At 30.0% G+C, this 19951-nt stretch overlaps 1 protein-coding gene across 2 annotated transcripts in view; it reads left to right on the forward strand.

Annotated features, from left to right (window-relative positions):
• LOC112683714 (putative polypeptide N-acetylgalactosaminyltransferase 9) overlaps window positions 1–19951 on the forward strand; it is a 133663-nt gene that overhangs the window by 84157 nt on the left and 29555 nt on the right. For both annotated transcript variants that reach the window (XM_025554862.1, XM_025554861.1), the window contains exons 3-5: window positions 3065–3234; window positions 9474–9638; window positions 10923–11071. In XM_025554862.1, the coding sequence (XP_025410647.1) occupies window positions 3065–3234; window positions 9474–9638; window positions 10923–11071 (484 nt within the window). The remainder of the gene's footprint in view (window positions 1–3064; window positions 3235–9473; window positions 9639–10922; window positions 11072–19951) is intronic.

Here is a 19951-nt window from a genome sequence, read left to right on the forward strand (position 1 = left end):
TGTATGTGTGATATACGACCTGCCACAAAGTGCCGTATAATAAATAAACGGATTTTTTTTCTACTCGGTCCCGTTTTCTGAACGGGTATAACGTTTAAGTTATTTCGACGCGAACTGTGCTTTTCCCGAGCGGAAAAAGCGCACATCCGATTGTACGACGATCTATCCCTTCGGAGGAGCAATGATGTTCGTGAAGTTGGCCCACCCAAATATTGCAATTTTTTATAAATCTGTGCCATTATTTTGCAAGTTTTAGAATTAGCAAAACCAAACTTTCACCGTGAAACCAAAAAAATTAAAAATTGGGCCAACCTTACGTAGTCCAGCCTTTTTGACTTAAAACTTTGAAATTAGTACCAAACGAAAAATATTGATTGATGAGAATTCACAAAACTATTATTAAAATTTGCAAGTCATTCAATTGGCCGTTATAAGCTTTTGAACTTATGAAGTTAGCCCATCAGTTTTAACCTAGAACTTTAAAATGAGTACCAAACGAAAGCTATTGATCAGCAAGAATTTTCAATTTTATTTTTAGAATTTGCAAGTCATTAAGTTGGCCACTATAATCTTTTGAACTTGTTCGAATGAAGTTGGCTCACCCGTTTTAAACTAGAACTTTAAAATCAAGTACTAAACGAAAGCTATTGACTAGTCAGAATTTTCAAGTATTTTAGTTGGCTATTAACTTTTGAAGTTGTGCAGTTTGCATGATATTTTTACCTGAAACTGTAAAGTGGGAATCTGTGAAAGCTAATGATTATAGCAAGTATTTGCCGGCCACTTCCCTTTAATATTTAACAACAGCTACAACAAAAGAACCTAGTAAAAAGAAAAAAAAATCTTAACTTATAACTGTTTCTTTATATTTCAATTATGATACATTATATTAGTATTATATGTTAGGTACCTTTTTTTTTTAATCATTTATATTCATAAAAAAGAACTGAATAACTGTATCATTTAATTAATACATACTTCAATATCAAATGACAATCTATTATTTAAGCTTCAGCATCAATTTGTCAATTTTATTGTTAACGGAATTCTTTTTTATATATAAAAATACTAAACTGATCAATCGTTCTTGGCGCATTATGACTTAAGTATGTTTTAAATCATCGTAAAGCTGAGAAATGTTATTATATGTAATATTTTTGGGAATGGTTAAACAAATCATCAATATATTTGAATAACATGAGAATTCTTTCTGAAAATCTTGAGATTTTTTTATAATTTAATTACAATCAAGATTTATAAATATTCTATTTATAATTTTAATCTCACTTGATAAATCATCTGATTTGACTTTGTATGTATTAAAATTTTCTTCTATTGACTGATATATACGAGTAGGACTGTCATTAAATAAGACATTATATATAGAATTCAACAAACTAAAATACATTTTTTTGACTTTACTGTTCATTCACATTATTATTGTATCCATAGGAATAAATACATTTATAAGAAAATGTTCTTGAAGTTTGTACTGCTTGTTTTTACCACCACCTCATTTAAACGAAACTGATTTTATTTGTAGTAATTTAGGATCACTAAAACCATTTTTTTCTGAAACAACAGCAATCTTACTTTTTTAAAATTATTATCTGTTTTTAATTCTCCAAAACTTCTAGTAGTATATTTAACTGTTTGACTTGCTAATTTTTGCTTATCATTAGCTTTCGTTGATAAGCAATTCACCATTTCAGATCAGACATCACGCCAACTACCAATTTCAGAAGTTAATGGCCAACTGAATGATATGTAAATTCATTTTAAGAATTTGCAAAATCTTGCTAATCATTTCGTTTAGTTCTTATTCCGAAGTTCTAGGTTAAAACAACTGAATTGTGTGAAGTTGATCCAACTTTTAAATTTTTGGTTTCACGGTGAAAATTTGGACTTACAAATTCTATAAATTGACTTGAAAATACTTGCAAACAACTTGAAAAATAATGGCAAAGATTTATAAAAAAATTGCAATATTTTGGGGAGGCCAAACTTTCAAACGTGTAGCAATGACGATTTAATCAAAAGTGTAGTCTGCGCGTGCACAATCAATTATGCCACACTCGCGTTACTGCAGCTCGATTATTAGATATATAATATAACAAAAGGTGCTATGTCCCCTCCAATGTGTGTGAAATTATCACGGAAGTGGCGCAAAGTGTGATTACTGACTACGGGATCGGATTTCACGCCCGAAATAGTATAATATAAAAATATAATGCGTATGATGCCGACACGTAGCTCCATAACTGTCACGAGTAATTTTTCGCAAGACGTGCGGGATGAAAAAGGAAAACACGGGCTAGCTGAAGCCTAATGCGTCAGTTGATGACAGGACGACGTCCGCACACGTGTAATAGATATTCATTGCTTTGCTGGAAACCATTAGCGGAGTAAAATCCTTCCATTTCCCCTTCCCCCATTCAGAAAGCACGACGATGATACGACGATTAGGCATGATTCTCAAAATACAACCTTTGCCGCCCATTTTCAAAATATTTAATACTAAAATTAAATTAATTTATAAAATTTCTATCGTTATCGTCGAAGATATCAGCAGTTGAAATTAATAGTTTGAAGTTAGAATATACTATTCTGAATAGACATAGTCAGTAATATGTCATTGGTTATTTTTAAAAACGAATTATGTAAGGCATATTTTTGTTTACATTGTTGATAAATATTTCTGTTTTCATCTTTATTATTTATAATTGATTTGTGTACTGTCTTTATTCTATATTGCCTAACAACATTAAACAAGTACTGTCAAAAAATAATTGTCCATTTATCTACATACATGACTGAATTACATTAATTGATCTAAAGTTATTATTCCATATATTTAAATAGCAAACCTTAATTATTCTCGTTAATATAACTCAAAAAACTTACAAAAACCTAAACTCGAAAGTAAGAACTTTAGAAAACCTAAAACTTGGTTTTAAACATTTTGCCGAAACCCAAGAAAATATAAAACTCGATTTTCATCAATAAACTGAAACTCGAAAATACATAAATTCCTGTGTTTTGACTCCCTTGTTTTCTGTTTCAGGTGTAAAAAACCAGGCAGGTATTTGGATAACCTACCTCAGACGTCCGTTGTCGTGTGTTTTCACAACGAAGCGTGGTCCGTGTTGTTGCGAACCGTCCATTCTATCCTGGACCGGTCGCCGGAACATCTCATCCGGGAAATTATTCTAGTTGATGATTTTTCCGACATGCGTGAGTATCTTTATTCGAAATAGTAAATCAATAATAAATGTGATGAGTGTTGGTATATTGTCGAATCATCTAGGATTTTTATGATAACATAATTATACTATTGTTATAAAAATGACGATGGCGAATATTTGAAAAAAAAAAATAATAAACGGACGAGTCAATATTTTTGTATAACATACGTACATCACTACCGTCATACCGATTATTTAGACATAGTATAAATAATTCAGCTGATTGTTGGGCGAATTTTTCCGAGTAAAAAATTAACTGATTCCGTTGTTTATGTGTGCAAAAGAGTTTATAACTATACTATCTCGTTGATCATAATGTTTCTATAAAGTTTATAGAAATCCTGCGCCTCAGAAACAGAATATTAATATTTCGAATACCATACAAAGGCCCTAACTTGCCTTTTTATTTAAAAAAAAAAAAAAAACAAATTATGTATATAAATCATAATGATTAAAAAATACAACGTTTTAAAGTTTTTGCATAGTTTAGTGACAATAATTCTACGGTGTAGTATTTATAATTTATTGCAATCGTTAAAATGTGGAAGTAAAGATATAGTTTTAATTTAATATTAACATTCAATTTATTACCATTTTTTTCTACGTCGTTAAATTAAATTTAATATTTATGTCTAATAAAAATATCTGTACTATCAGAAAAAGATTTAAAGCAACTATAAGTACTTATATATATATATATATATAGCCATTAAACTTCATATATTTTAGTATTATAATGTTTTTATGTTTTAAACATTATTAAAATAGCTTAAATTCTTCGTATTATTTTTTTTTTTTTTTGCGTTTAGTTGAAAATAGTTTATGCGTTATTTTATTATAAAAAAAAAATTAGTTCTAATTATAATTTATTCTATATATTACTTAATTTTTTTTTACATTAAATACTCAGAATGCAAAAAATACCATTGGCGTATTGGGAATTATGTTACTTCAACTATTATGTTTTATTATGACGGAGAGAAATTTAATTTTGTCTTTTGATTAATTGCATTATATTTTATATGGATTTTTTAACGCTTCAAAGTCCCTAACAGTACACGGCCAACTGTGTAAACGTATTACGGCCAATTTCATTTTTAATTAGTCTCCTACAAAAGTGTGTATTAAAATATATTTTGTTGGAACTAGGTTTTTCAATTTTTTTTTTTTTTTATTATTCCTTTCAGTACCGTCGGATAGTCGACGCGTGACTACTACTATTCTCTTTCAACTATTTATTTAGGGTCTCTTCGGGTTATACTACGTATAGCCAGTAATCTCGGTGAGAATGTATGTATTCGAACATGTTGAAAACCGTTAAATAGGTCGGGCATGCGTGTCTTGAGGGCTAGTATATTAATGATTATTATAATATTATATTATAATAATGATAACTTCGATGATTTATCAATGTAAACAGCAGCGCATAAGACGGCGTCTCGGGTAGGCAATTGTGATACACTAGCGATACGCCACACAAATACGCAATAAAATATACACGTGGTTGCTGCGACAACAACATTATAATGTATATACGCGTCATGTATGCATAATTATAGTGAACAATCGTGTTCAGCGAGTGGATAAATGATGGTAGTAAACAATAATGATGACGTGTAGAGCGCAAAATCGTAAATTGCATTTACTTATGCTCCAATGTAATATTCCGCCTCCAAAAACGAACGAAATGCAATTTTTTAAATGCATACAAAGTAAAATGAATACCTGTATTGATTGTAATCAACCCATCGCCCTTGTTTTTATTTATTTTGAATACTTAATCGTATTTCGGCGTATACGGGTAGAGCCGATGGCCATTTTCCGCACGGTAGTGTCATCGCAGTCGACGATTAATTTTTTGATCGTTCGGCTCATCTAACAAGTCGTCACATACGCTTGGCATTTAATCCCCAAAGGAGCAACGTATTTGGAGGGGTCTTAATAACGACTGGTTCGACACGAGATTTCCTGCATATGAAATGCAGAACAGTTCAGCATTCGATCGTTTCATTTCACTCACATTTCAAATCGATAATTAACCTTTGTACGTGTTAATACGTATTTGCCAAACACAAGATAAAACAACTACGAAAATTGGAAGAACCCCGTTAACGTGCCATCGAAACTATACAAGACGAAAAAAATGTATCATTTGGTACTATTTAATACCTATTTAATACAGAACAGTTTGTTTATAAAGCACCATTAATTTTTTACATTACATTTTTAAAATTGACAAAATTAACTGCAGACGGTTAGATAATAGAGATCTGCACTTAATAATTTGTTTTTATTTCGAATGTTGTACCATATTTATATATTGTATTTGTATAACAGGTCCGAAATGATATTAGATTATCGTTCAAAAAATAAAAATATCGCAGGTACGTGTATTTGTTCAACTTTTCCGATTGCTTAAAAACAATTTACGAAACTTTCAATAGTTATACATACATTTATTGAAAAAAATGAAGTTACTAAAAACTATTCATTTTAACGGGGGTACGTAGTACGTACAGTTGAATCTCTATTTAGCAAACCTGATTGTTCTTAGAAAAAAAATAGAATTATATTTTATATGGAAAATCGATTTTTTTTTGTACTCTAATTTACACAAATATCAAATAAGTATGTTACTAAATCTGTAATAATATACAAGTATTTATTTATACTAATATTGTATAATTATAAATTATAAATAATATACATTATATTATATTTTTTTTATTTTATACCTACGAGTATTATTACTAATATTACGTTACCATACACATCTAATCCTTGTAAACAATAAGAACAATAATATAAAATTTATTTATTTAATAGAAACATAGAAACCTTTTATAATGAAAACACAAAGGTTCCATAAAAATATTCTTTATTTAGAGATTATAGTTAAATAGAGAGTGGACCCTATACCCGGTGTTGGCGAAACAAAGTAAAATAAAGTTTATTTCGAATTCTTGTTACTGTTGTCATTGTATTTCTCGCCTTCCCGCCAACTGAGTTCAGCCTTATTTCCTCTTTCTTTCTTGTGTTCATTGCTATTACTGCTATTTTCACACTATCTACCTCTTAGAGTCTAAGATTGCCAGTGGATAATTTCCTCCACCCGAGTAAATTAAGTATATTTCTTATGCTTAAATGACATAAACATTTCTCTTCTCATGAACGTCTTCTCAAAATCATAAATGCGGTGTACACTTATAGATATATATTTATGTACATAAAGACCCAAAGATAGGGTTATTGTTTTTATAGTCAAGATATACCACCCCAAGATGTGAGTGGCACGCTATCGATTTATCGTTATTTATGCGTATACACCGGTTTCGTGAAAGCAATGATCCTCGCACACCGACCTTCTATAAATTTGGCCTTTTGATTTTCGCTTGCTGATCTCGGACGAACGGACACGTTGCTTCTGGTCATTTAAAAGCTTTCGACCCAATTAATCCCTGACTGCCACCGGATACGTCTTATTCGTGGGTGAATTTTCGAGAGAATCGTAGAGAGCGAGAGAAATATGTAGACGGAGAGAAAGAGGAAACGCCAAACATAAATCTGACCTTTAGACAAACTTAATGGGCGGTAACGCGTTCCGGAGTATGAGCGAACGAACTAGAACCGGTGGTCGCGGCGGGGAAGTAACCTGGTAGGACGAAGCAATATATAAGTATATATATACACAAGGATTTCGTCGCATGAGCATATAGCTGTGGCACCGCGAAGGAAAGGGCTACCGGCTGGTGGGAGACGTGGGTAAGGTAGGTAATTCGATTGCCTAGTTCTACTGCTGCTGCAACAAATCACTCCTGCGTTCACCTTCTTTACGACGCAGTCCAATTTGTCATGCCGCATGACCGATTCGATATAACGTTTGCGATTAGAATATCAATCTCCGGTGATGTGGTCCGCCGACAATCTCTTTAGTGGCCAAATCGACCGTGTCGATATGTATTTGTATATATATATACTTATCAACGCGCCTGTATAATACAAAACACATTTCAATTTGTTGTTTATTTCCACCGCCGCGGTGCGGATTATATTTTCCGCAGTCTACCACCTCTACAGTACAACGTCATCGTAACGTCGATTGTTTTCAGCAACAATCATCTGTGCGTTTTACCTTATACGGTACATGAACGATTGAATAGATTCTGTGTAAACGATGACGATGTAAAGCCGAAATAATAATGATTTGACGATAAATATCTGAGAGAAGCGTCAGACTGTCCCATTGAATGAGTCCACGTCGAGACGATTCTATACGCGCAGAGAATAACTAAAACGTAGAGTCACGTGTAGTACAATATAATGTATTGCACGTGAAAATGACAATTCGATTTTTATCATTCGTCCAAAATAAATCAGAACTTGTTAATGTACCGTGAAATATATACCTAAATATTATACAAGGTGAATATTGTCATTCGTGTTCGTAAATATTACATAAGTGTTAATTAAATCGGATTAGAGCTTTAAAATTTTTTTTTTTTTGTTTCAAAATTGAAATCGAATATTTTTACAATTGTGTACTTCGAACGAGCTTGATAGACAAAAAAAAAAACATTAAGAATAGGTATAATTTTTCTTAGCCCATGTGAATGAAATGAAATGAAATGTGTATATAATATGTGGTAGTATGTGTATAAACAATATAAATCAACTGATTGCTACGTACACACTTGTTTACGTCTATTGTTTCACGGGAATTGTAAAACATCACTTTGCATTGTTAACACTTAATATATTATCGTCTCTTGAGTTATAAAGATGTTTTTGCTAACAGGACTGAGTGCAAATAGCAGTTGATTTATAGTGTTGTTGTGATCACTGAACATTGTAATCAATGTATCCGAACAATGTAATCGCACTATTTCGTTACCATGCTCATTTTTCATCAATTGAACACGGCCATTTAACATTTCCAGAATAATTAGTGTACGGATTCCGTCCGCCTACCTATACACATATAACTATGCCATCCTTTCACTGTGTGAAATAATAATGCGACCCATAAACATTATTACACTGTGAAATTGTTCTGCCGCCTCGGCACGTGTTATAATATTATTCACCTATTGTATGGTATTAAGTAAAATATAATATATAATACCATCACAACGTGACTTTATGTTATGTTTAAATCCGTTTTAAAACGATCATAATAATACTATGTCCTATACAGCGAGGATTTTATATGTTTCTGCTACAATATCATATGTAATCGAAAGAATATTGTTTTTTAAAAATCTAGGAAAAAACCATTATGAAAATGTGTTTAGGTTTTTATTTCAATTTTTCACTCTGAAACTGCTTACACAAATTTTCTTTTGTCCGTTTTCTCCCCTTTTTATTATTTTAGACGTTTTTTGCAGGGCTTTATTCATTTTACTGCATATAACAGATCGTATTTCATTTGATTTTTTAGTTAAAAATAATTAACTAACAGGCAGTTAAATATTTTTAATTCGTTTTCCCGTGCTGATTCGAACGAAATAATAAATTTAATAATAATGTTGCTTTTGGTGTAGCATTTTAAAGTAACATTTTCCCAGAAAAGCAAAACAATGTAATAAGTATTTTCGAACCATTGCAATCGTATCTTGACTGGTTTTTTCGACATTCGGACTTTTGGGTTTACAACGTGTATATGTAGGTATGAAATACAATAAAATCGTAGTACACGCAACACGTCTTTTGGAATCGGGAAAAGTACGGATTGTTGACGGAAGATATTGTATGTTAACGAGCGCATCTCGTTTAATGAGTTTCATATTGGAAATAATTAATACGTACACATAAACATACGCCGTCGCCTTCCAGAAACGAATTATTCAATTACGAATTTCTACCGACCATTGGATAATGGCGGCGGCGACGTGTTTGACATGCACGCGCGTGTGCTACTGCCGGGCTACAATTAACCACGATGCGGATGAAATCACGATATTTGTTAATTCGTCATACCGTGCAATTTTCGTGCGCGCAATATTCTTCGGACGAACAATTACCACGTCACTGACATTCAACTAGGAATTCCTCATCGAATCATTGAATCATTATCGCGTGCCTTGCGTGTAAATCTCTCGCACGTAGTACCATCGAGTGGTGCACAAAAAATAAAAATAAAAAAATATTTCAATAATAAAATAAAGAATATCAGTCAAATGCGTTTTTTGATCTGTATTTCAATTATAATATTTTTTTTTCTCTCTGTAGCTCATCTCAAAACCCAGCTGGAGGAGTACTTGGAAAACTATCCTAAAGTAAAGATCGTTCGCGCCAAAAAAAGAGAAGGGTTGATACGAGCCAGACTGATGGGTGCGCGGTACGCCTCCGCACCCGTTCTCACTTACCTCGATTCACATTGCGAATGCACCGAAGGTAAAAGAAAATAAAAAAATTTGCCAACACACGGACCAATCATATAATAATATTATGTTTTATTTTACTCGATTCGTTTTTTCCGTCGCGTGGTGAAGACATCCCACCGTGGGTTTGGTACGTATGCGGATTTTCGAAATGGCAATTTGCACGAGAATTTACTGGTCAATAAAAGTATACAATCTGCAAGGCTCACGTAAATGTCTCATTTTCGTGTTTCCATTCCCGCCATACCACACATTCGCACCACGGTCCCTCCCTTCTTCACACGGACAACAGATTCGGAACCAAATCATATATTTCAATTGATGAAAACCGACTAAAAATAATGCACCAGCAACTATAAACATTCGTCCAAATTGTTTCGAAATCCGTTCGTGCCCGTCACACATATTCGTACCACCGTCTACGTGGGTGACACGACTGTATTATATAAACGGCTTTCATTATGATTATAATAATAATATAATATAAATGGGCTTTTTTTGAAATTGCTTTCACAGTTGCCAATTGAAATCTTGTGTTATTCTGAGCGGCATATTTGGCTACAGCTTTGCTAGCGTTTCCGTACTATTGGACGAGGTTTGTCATCATGTTGACTTCCATTAACTTAACGGATTCTGTTTTCATATAGTGTATAATATATTTTCTCTTCCGTTTACCGTTAGCGACCTTTCCTTTTTTTCCTGTGGTAATTTTAATTTTAAGTTGATGAATTTTAAACAATGCTTTGTTACACCGTTAACAAAATATATACTGTTCAAGTTTCATAATAATTCAAATATTTCTTTGTTTTATACTTTTAATATTTTTTTATAAAAAAAAGCATATGTAATATATTAATACTTTTCTACCGTTCGTATTTTTACTTTTAATCGGCTAGAATCGTGTGTTAATTTTGCTAATAGTAAATATTTCAGCTGTACGTATATAGCCTTTCAATTTGATGGACCTGAATAAATACACCATGCTGGAGTAATTGAATAACGCTATTAAAATATTTTACAGAACCTTCATACTAAAAGGTTTTAATATTACATTATTATCACATCACATGAACATTTTCAAAGTGAACATAATTTGCGCTACGTAAAAATGTTTTTAGCTTGCCAAATATTTATTTCTTTTACATTTCGATGCCTTGTTTTTAATCATTAACTCGTCTGATGGTATACGGTCTTGCGATTTCGGTGCCTATAAGACTACAATATTGATATTTATGTGCAAATGCAGCATGATGACATGCAGGTTGTGACCATTTGGGTGGCTTTTTGTTTTTCTTAGGCTGGCTTGAGCCATTGTTGGACAGGATAGCAAGAGAAGCATCCACCGTTGTGTGTCCGGTTATCGATGTTATTGACGATTCGTCGCTGGAGTTCCATTACAGAGACGCTGGTGGCGTGAACGTAGGAGGATTCGACTGGAATTTACAGGTAATTACTTTAGAAAAAAACAAAAGATAACAGCCCTTAGTCACAAGAAAAATATAGATAAGAGTTGAGACAATTTTTTTTTAATTACTGCCACTTGACTATGATTGATCTTGTGGATTATTATACGTACCATATATAAGACAGAATAAAGCTTTTGGAGAACACATGCCCTGTATAAATATTCGCATAGCTATGCGGATATAGCATACTTGGAAAAAAAGATAATCTTTGTTCCTTTTAGCGCTCGCGTTAATTAAAATCAAATAGGACCCTTTTTTAAGCACCTAATTTGAAGTATGGGTTTTATTATGGAAAATCCCCTCGAGTCTTTTGAAACGTGAAGTCCATTATATAAAGGATGGGGATTTACACGTTTAAAAGTGACTAAGTACATAGTATAACTATAATCTGGGCATATACGTTACACTGCTGATTTGATTGAAAAGTTTCATATGTCTCAAAAAGCTGTACAATGACAACGACGTATTAAACAAACATTGGTAGAATGCTTTTATTTGATCATTGTTAAAAATCATACGATTTCTGCACAGTGTATCTCGTAGTAAATTATACAAATATAAGATTTATAATATATATGATTTATACAAATATTAACAAACTGTTTATGTTTACATAAGCGTTAAACGTTTCAATATTAATAACCTTTTAACATTAGACCTCGTATCATAAAAAGAAATCAATCATTCACTAAATTACCTATCCAATGGCAATAATACAAAGACATTACCAATAATTTTTATTTTGTTTAATAATTATTGGGCGAAAAATACATGTTCTTTTTAATTTCAACAAAAACCGTATAGTACATTTCAATACTATTTTGGTGAACAGTGATTTATAAAACATAAAAATATGTCCATAAACGATCACGTTTCCATTATTAGAAATTAATAATATTAGAAATTCTAATGGATATATAATACGTAAAAAACAAGCATCTGATAATATTTACAAAGAATGTTGTTTTGTGAGAAATTTGATTCCTAATAATAATATCTAAACAAATCGATTTCGAACAAGATGGAAAATAAATATTATTGACATATATGACATTAACTAAATATTAAATCCTATAGAACATTGTAATAAAAAATGTTTTGTTACGATTTTGATTTGATTAAACACCTATAGTTATAAGTACATGTTTACTATAATATTCTACAGTAAGAGTTCAGCAAAATCCAGTTTTTCTTTAAAAACGCGTAGGTATGTATTTATGTATTATTTATATTATTTATGTCATACATTAATGTAGAGGTCGACTTATTAATAAATAATCATAAACAGTTTGGTTGTAGTCTTATAGCTGAGTCGTAGAATATTTAATGGATTCGTATTAACAAAAATTTGTCATAGCCGTAACACCGGTTTGTCGAATCATTAATTTATCAAAATTCGATAAAATTACTCTCACACGAACGAAAATACAAATTTCTATGTAAAAAAAAAAATCTAAAAAACTACTAAACATTAGGTTGAATACATAATTTTTTCTCCAAAATCATGTAAACCGATCGAGGAAATTAATGCTATGCTATACAAGTCTGCATAGTTTATTATCGAGGTGTACTACATATTATCTTACTGATTTTTCTGCCGCTTACTAGGAACTCGCTTGGTAAATATTATAAAAAATTATCACACAAATGTTTTCACTTTCAAAAAATAAACGGAATGCTAATTGTTTGTGAATATTTTTTTTCTTTTGCAATCCCAGAATTTCGACTTGATGTCCATGTCAAACCGTAAATAATGCGTACCGAAACAAGCACCCTACTCGCCCATGGATGTGAGTAGATCAAATTTCCGCATTATTTGTCCGTGTTTGATTGCTCTTGGGAGGGACGGTGTCGAAAATGTTTGCCAAACAAATTTTCTGTAAGCGTTTTTGCCGTTTTCCCGTGACTGCGGGATACCTACCGTGGGATATACTGCGGGAAACGGGACTAAATAATTATCCGGGAACGGGTTTCTTGAAAAACGCCAAATCGCCCATCGTGCATCATCATGTTAAACATTGTCCTGGCAACCGTCGTCGTATGCATGGGCGTGTTCACTTATATATACGATAATATCACAGTCGAATTCCCTATTTTTTTTTTTTTTTTTATGTAGGTTTGCACATGACGAACACGTAATATACGTGCTCTACTGTGAGATTGCTTGAAAGAAATAATACTGACCCTCTATTTACAAATGAACATCTGTGATTTAAATGTTTTAAAAAAAATATTCTTATTTCGCTATGTATATACATATCATTTTGTATTATATTGTACTATCTGAATCACCCAAACTCACCCGAGAAATATGATAATATTTTTGATTAGAACAATTAATAACTATTTATTTTTTTTTTTTTTTTTTTAACAAAAATTTACAATGTACAAACAATTAAATTACAATAAGCAAATTTGATAACAGAGATTAAATTTACATGAATAACATGTTGAAGAAGTAACCCACTGGTAACACCTCTTTAATTTTATTTATCTCTAAACTATTTTCGCTTAAGTCTGCGAAATGAGTTTTTTAGGTTGAGTGAAGGTAGACATTTGTGATATCAGTAATAGTTTCTATGTGTGCTTAAATGGTGATGAAAGAGCTTATACATATATTGTTTTAGCTAGTTCGGTGATAGTTGTTATTTTTAAGTCATTATGTTGGGAAATATTTGAAACGTACCAGAGATCATGTGTTAGTAGCCTTAAAAAGATTGATTGAAATGCCTGAATTGGTCTTATGTTAAATAGTTTTGCAGGACCTCATATTACTATTCCATAGAATCAACCTCGCCTTATAATTGTTTTATAAATGAGTAGTTTATTTTAAAATAGTACCAAGAAGACAACGTACAGCGATCCGGTACTTATCATCTAACGGATGATTATCCGGTGCATAAACAAACATACTAATCAATTCAATGCTTTACAACGGATAACGATCCGTTATATAAAACGAATTTCTACCATTAGTGAGAGCCCTTACGGCCCTTAAAAATGTGTTTTTCAAAAAATCACTTTTTATTGCACATTTGGATTATTAGAGAAACCACTTTTCAAACCAATTTCAATTAATTTTATATATTTTGTCACTTTTAAGAAATACAACAATAAATAATATATTTGAATATTATGGTTGATACAGATTATAATACGGAAAATTGTACAAATTAATGTTTACTTAACATGTCGGTACAGCCAAAAACGTATTTCTTCTCTCGTGTTCTTTTGCGATTTCTTCTTGTAGCGTTTCCGTATACACATGCTACAGTTCAACAACTACACGAGACTTACGTCATTTACGTATATAGTGTAACGCGCACACGTACATCACATATGAGTTCAAAAACCGCTTATTTCTCACCCTTATTCCCTTTCTATATCTTCAATGGCTTTATATGATACCATATAGGGTGACTAAAATAATTACCTTAATACATACCTTTTAAATATATTGTTCCCCAGAGAGAAGAAGTTTAACGTTTCGTCCTCATCTGGTGAATCAGTAAAATACTGACGACGTCGTTATCGTGATTCAATAATCCCATGTTGCTCTGTGTATATTCGGTGTGAATAAATCGATCTCACGATTTTTTTTTTTTTTTTTATAAACGAAAACCACCTCCGAACGAGTCAGAAACTTCTGACAGCAATGGTAGAGTTAAAAATGCAAAAATTGAACCGGGTCGTTTTTCTTTTCAAAAGCCGTATATTGTTATGAACGCTTGCCCAGAAAGTAAAGCGCCTTGTGAACATATACTATATTGCATTTCTTCGTCAGAATAATCCATTATTATCCATTCAATTTTTAATAACGACCTACCGTTCTCTAAACGATACAACATATGAAAGAGTTCAATTGAAATCGAGGCTTGTCTCCGTTCTTACATGGTCGACGGTGTATAGCATAATACTCAAGACATGAGCACAAAGAATTTTTTTTTTTAAATACTACGTTTATAGATAATCGGAAATCGGTGCAGGTATTAAAAAAATAAAGCGGATGTAAAATAATATAATTGATAACTATGCTAAGTGCACTCGAAACACTTAGCATTCGGTTAAATTAATCTATACGTCATAGATTAATAGGTTTGTACTATAAAAATTAAAATCTAATTTTTCAAAAAGGAAAATTATTGTGCCTATCGAGACTGAGGGATTTGTTGCATTTGATTGACAAGAGAATCAATGAAAATTCAGAGTGTATGACATACCCCACCACTGTTCTACTTAACAATGAATAAAATAAAAATCATGGAACCCGTTGGGTAATGGAGTGCAGTAAAACTGCAAAAAAATATTTAGAAAATGTTACATAATTGGTGTCATCAGAAAAGTGAAAGCAAAACCTATTCTATTAAATTATACAAAAGATCTAAAACGTTATATATTGAATCTTTTTTCTTCTTCTGTAAAACCATATCATCTCTACGGCTGGATATGCTGCAGTAACATTTGTTACAGTTCGTTTTAATACAATTCATTTGTATCCTTAATCGTCCAAAAATAAACTCCGTAACTACCACTACTAACTATTCTCGTTCAACGACAATATACTGTAGAAAAGAGATACACAAAGTTTTAAATCATCAACAAATATCGGGTGTTTGGGCTTATTTTTTTATTATTATTATCCCAACGGCCGGTACATCGATTCTATGCTCAACATTTCGTTTCGAATCCATCGCCTCTTAGTTCTTCACACATTTCACCTATAATCAAATGCGTATTAAATTTAGTGAAACTAAAATAAATATATTAGCTCCAAATTAGTCCAAATTAATACGAAGATTGCGAAACGATAATCGTTGCTATGGTTGTATATAAACAAATATTTTTTTTTTCTAATCAAAATTTAACATAAATATTTAAGGAAATTTCTTTTAATGACTACGTCTCTAACTATTGTATATTTCTTAACTTATGATTTTGATCGGTGGGAGGAGAGGTGTTAAATTTTTTCAAAAAATATAATTAATTTTATAATATTATAAAATATAAATTTAAAGTATGAATTAATAATTATATTCCATTATTATAATAAATACAAATAAAGATTTATTTACAATCACATGATGTAAATTAATGTTATCTTTCTCTGTATCTTCGTAATATGTCATTTATGACTTTTGAACCAATTTTTTCTTCTCGTAAAGATGAAAGCCGAATTCTTTTCCCAAAAAAAATACATAACTAATTGTTTGTGTATGATTTTCGTTTTGACTTCAGTAAGAACGTTTATTTATAAGATGTTATTATTTAATCACACATTTTTAGAATAAATGAGCGACCAAAACTCATTGGGTAAATAATTTGTATATCTGTATCTATTAAAAAAATAATAATGTTGAAAAAATGTGTAAAAACTGAATACGCATATTACCAAAGTTTTCACTCGAATCATTTTGCTGCAATACCAATACTTTACAAAATGGTTTGCATTTTTTTTCTTTTTATTATAATTTTCTTTTTACAATCTGAAAAAAACATTTGTGACTAGCTAATATATTTTTACTTAGAGCCAAAAAGTAAAGGGAGAAAAAAATGCTCAGCCTCGTTAATGTTAATTATTAAGCATCCACGCCGCACTAGTAAATATTTTCACTCGTTTTGCAACATCGCCTTTTATTCGCGTAATATCGTAATTAAGGACATCATTTATTCGTAATTTTCCTTCATATTCTTCGCATAACTCCCATCATGACTATTCCTTAAAAATTGTAAATAATGAAATGACATTCGTGTATAACATAATTAAATCCATTAGACTGTGTAAGTGTACAAAATGTACGCACTATATCATGCAACGTTGTTGGCCTGTTTTTTAACTATATCACATTAATTTTTATTACAAACACATACTGTAATGCGTTAAGACATAAGAGTAAACTAAAACTGAAAGTAACAAATATGTTATTTCATTTTAAGAAATTTATAAATATACAATTTTTATTTTTTTACTTCGTATAAATTATGAACAGTTATAGCGAGTTCCCGAAAATCACTAATTGTCTATGTTATATAATTTTGATGAAGAAAAAACTTTACATCATTATTGCTTCAAAAGAAGTCTTAGTCAAGGTGATTATTTTATAAATGTTTTTGTATCAAATTCTGATTTTGAACCAATGCCATAAGTTGAATACACAACAGCGCAAACATATTTACATATAAAAATATATTAATTATTTAAATATCATCATTGCTTTGATCCTTTGTATATTTATATATTTATATAATAAATTTGTATAATATATATTTCATAGTAATTTAGTATTATGTAAACATTTTAGGTAGTTTATAAATTCAAAAGAATGTATTTCAAATACTTAACTACAGTTCCTATTCAATCTTAAATATTTTATTAATAAAATTATGATTTTACCGTCGAAATTCCTATTGAACACATAATTATTTAAAACTGTTCATAAAGTATACAAAATTCTTGGAAAATTTTCAATTAATATAAATATGCCAGTTGTATATAAATCTATAGGTGTAGATACAAAAATAAATAAATATCTCAACTTTGAAATTATATTATATAAAGAAAATATATTTATCATGAAAAACTCCAAAAAAACGTATGCATTGTCATTATACAACGAGTATTATTAGTTTATTTAACTCCAAGTAATTCAAATAGTTCATTGTGTTTATTACCTCCTAGTATATGTCGTTATCACATATATCTATAATATTAAGAAATTATAATATGTAAATAAATGTGTGTGTATAATTTTTGTTAAGTACATATAATTGGTAATAAATAGTAGCTATAACAAATAATGCAGAATTTATTTATTTGTATTTTCGTACATTATCTAAATATTTTAAATTATGTTTATTTAAAAAAAAAAATTGTATTGCCGAATTATTAGAGAACAAAATAACAATTTACATGCATATACATATAAATTAATTAATTCAAATAATAATAGAAATACTAATAATTTTATTGTATAAAATAAATACAAAATAATAGTAAAAATATTAAACTAATCATCAAGTAATATAGTGTAACGCATAATATATAATGTACAACAAATAACAAAGTAATCACTCAGGATCCTGGATGTTATAATAATTGTTTGTTTTGGTAAAGAAAAATCAGCAAGTTTATCGTCTCGGGCCCCAAACAACTTATTTTGGCCGTCACTATGTTTCCAGCGGTTGAAAAACATCTTTCAGAACTTACTGATGCAATGCGATACAATTGGTGATATGATAAGTTTGTGATTGTTTTTGCTTTAATTTTAAAACCAGTATAAATATTACTCTTTTATATGTTATTATACTTTAAGCTTATATCTGCATTCAATTATATGATAAAAAAATGCATCTTAATATTTTTTAAGCTTAACTAATAATTATTCATAACATCTTTAAACAATAGAAGGTAGATAAATAATTAAGAGCTATACAATTTGTATTATTGATTTATAACCACTTAATAATTATTGGAATATACATAATACTATAATATTAAAAATATTAATATTTTAAATATAAATGGCTTCTGAACAAATATATAATATACACGGGTAGTAATAAAGAAATACACGGGTATACACAGGTATTATACACAGATATCCATAGGTATTGATACACGGGGTTTAATATGCTTTTTTCCCACTTACCCAAGCTCCGTGTACCCGGGTATTCTAGTACCCGTTGTCTACCACGACCTCTAAAATCGATGAATGCCATAACAAAATATCGACTTTAGTATACCTACTAATAAAATATAAAAAATAAAGTAAACAAGCATGACCATCTTGATAACATAATATTATTTTTATTTTTAATTTATGCATTTTAAGAAGTATGAATAATATATTATCCATCAACATCGAAAGGATAAAAAAAAATACATAATAAACATAACTTGATACTAAAAGCTAACTAGGAAAAAAAAAAGAATCCTTTTATTTGAACTTTGATTAAGTCACGTTTCCCTGAAAAATTAATTTTTTTTTTTTACTAAAAATACAAATCTGTTCAATTATTGAAGTATGTCTTAGGAATATCTATTAACAACTAGATTATATTAATAATTAAAATACTAATAGTCACACAAAATAATAATGTGTTTAACAGAAACTATAAAGTACGTTTTTTAAACCCATATATTTTATTAATATTTTTTCGAATAGTCTTTTGGTATTTTATTATCTTTTAAAAATATATTTGACGTCTTTTAATCACTGATTTTAATCAATTTTTATGAAAGGTATTTAATTGTTGTTAATTTTTCCCAAATGTACATTTTGGTAACGTATAAAAATTTCTGATGTTCTTTATTAAAGTTATGAATTTGATTAAAAAAAAAAATAATATTTTATTTTAACTTTGATGCATTTATCGTTATCTAACTAATATCCTCGATATTGATTTAAAACAGCTCTAGACTTTAAATCTAATTTAATCTCATTTTTGGTGGATTATTTGCAATATCACATAGGAATGTTACAGTAGAATGTTTTATATTCCAGATTTTAGATAAGACAATTTGTATGATGAGTATTCATTTTAGAACAATTTATTTAAATAAATGTCTGTCGTCAGATCCCAATATTCAACAGTTATGCAGTTCTAACTTGAAACTTTGTGTTTACAGTCATGTCATATAGACGTGAAATCGATCTGTAAATAGAAAGCAAATAAATCTCATCATACGGAAATTTCATTTTTTTGCCTCAAATAAAATGTATAGGTATACAGTTGTATATTTAAATTTATATTATAATGAGACTGTGTTAATTAATCGAACATTTATTGCTATTTTTTTAATTTTTTTGTTTTGCTTAGTCAAATATTAGTCGATTACAATTTTTTCAATGTCGACTTTATG

This window comes from Sipha flava, unplaced genomic scaffold, assembly GCF_003268045.1.
Source record: "Sipha flava isolate LNK unplaced genomic scaffold, YSA_version1 233_pilon_pilon, whole genome shotgun sequence".
NCBI lineage: Eukaryota > Metazoa > Arthropoda > Insecta > Hemiptera > Aphididae > Sipha > Sipha flava.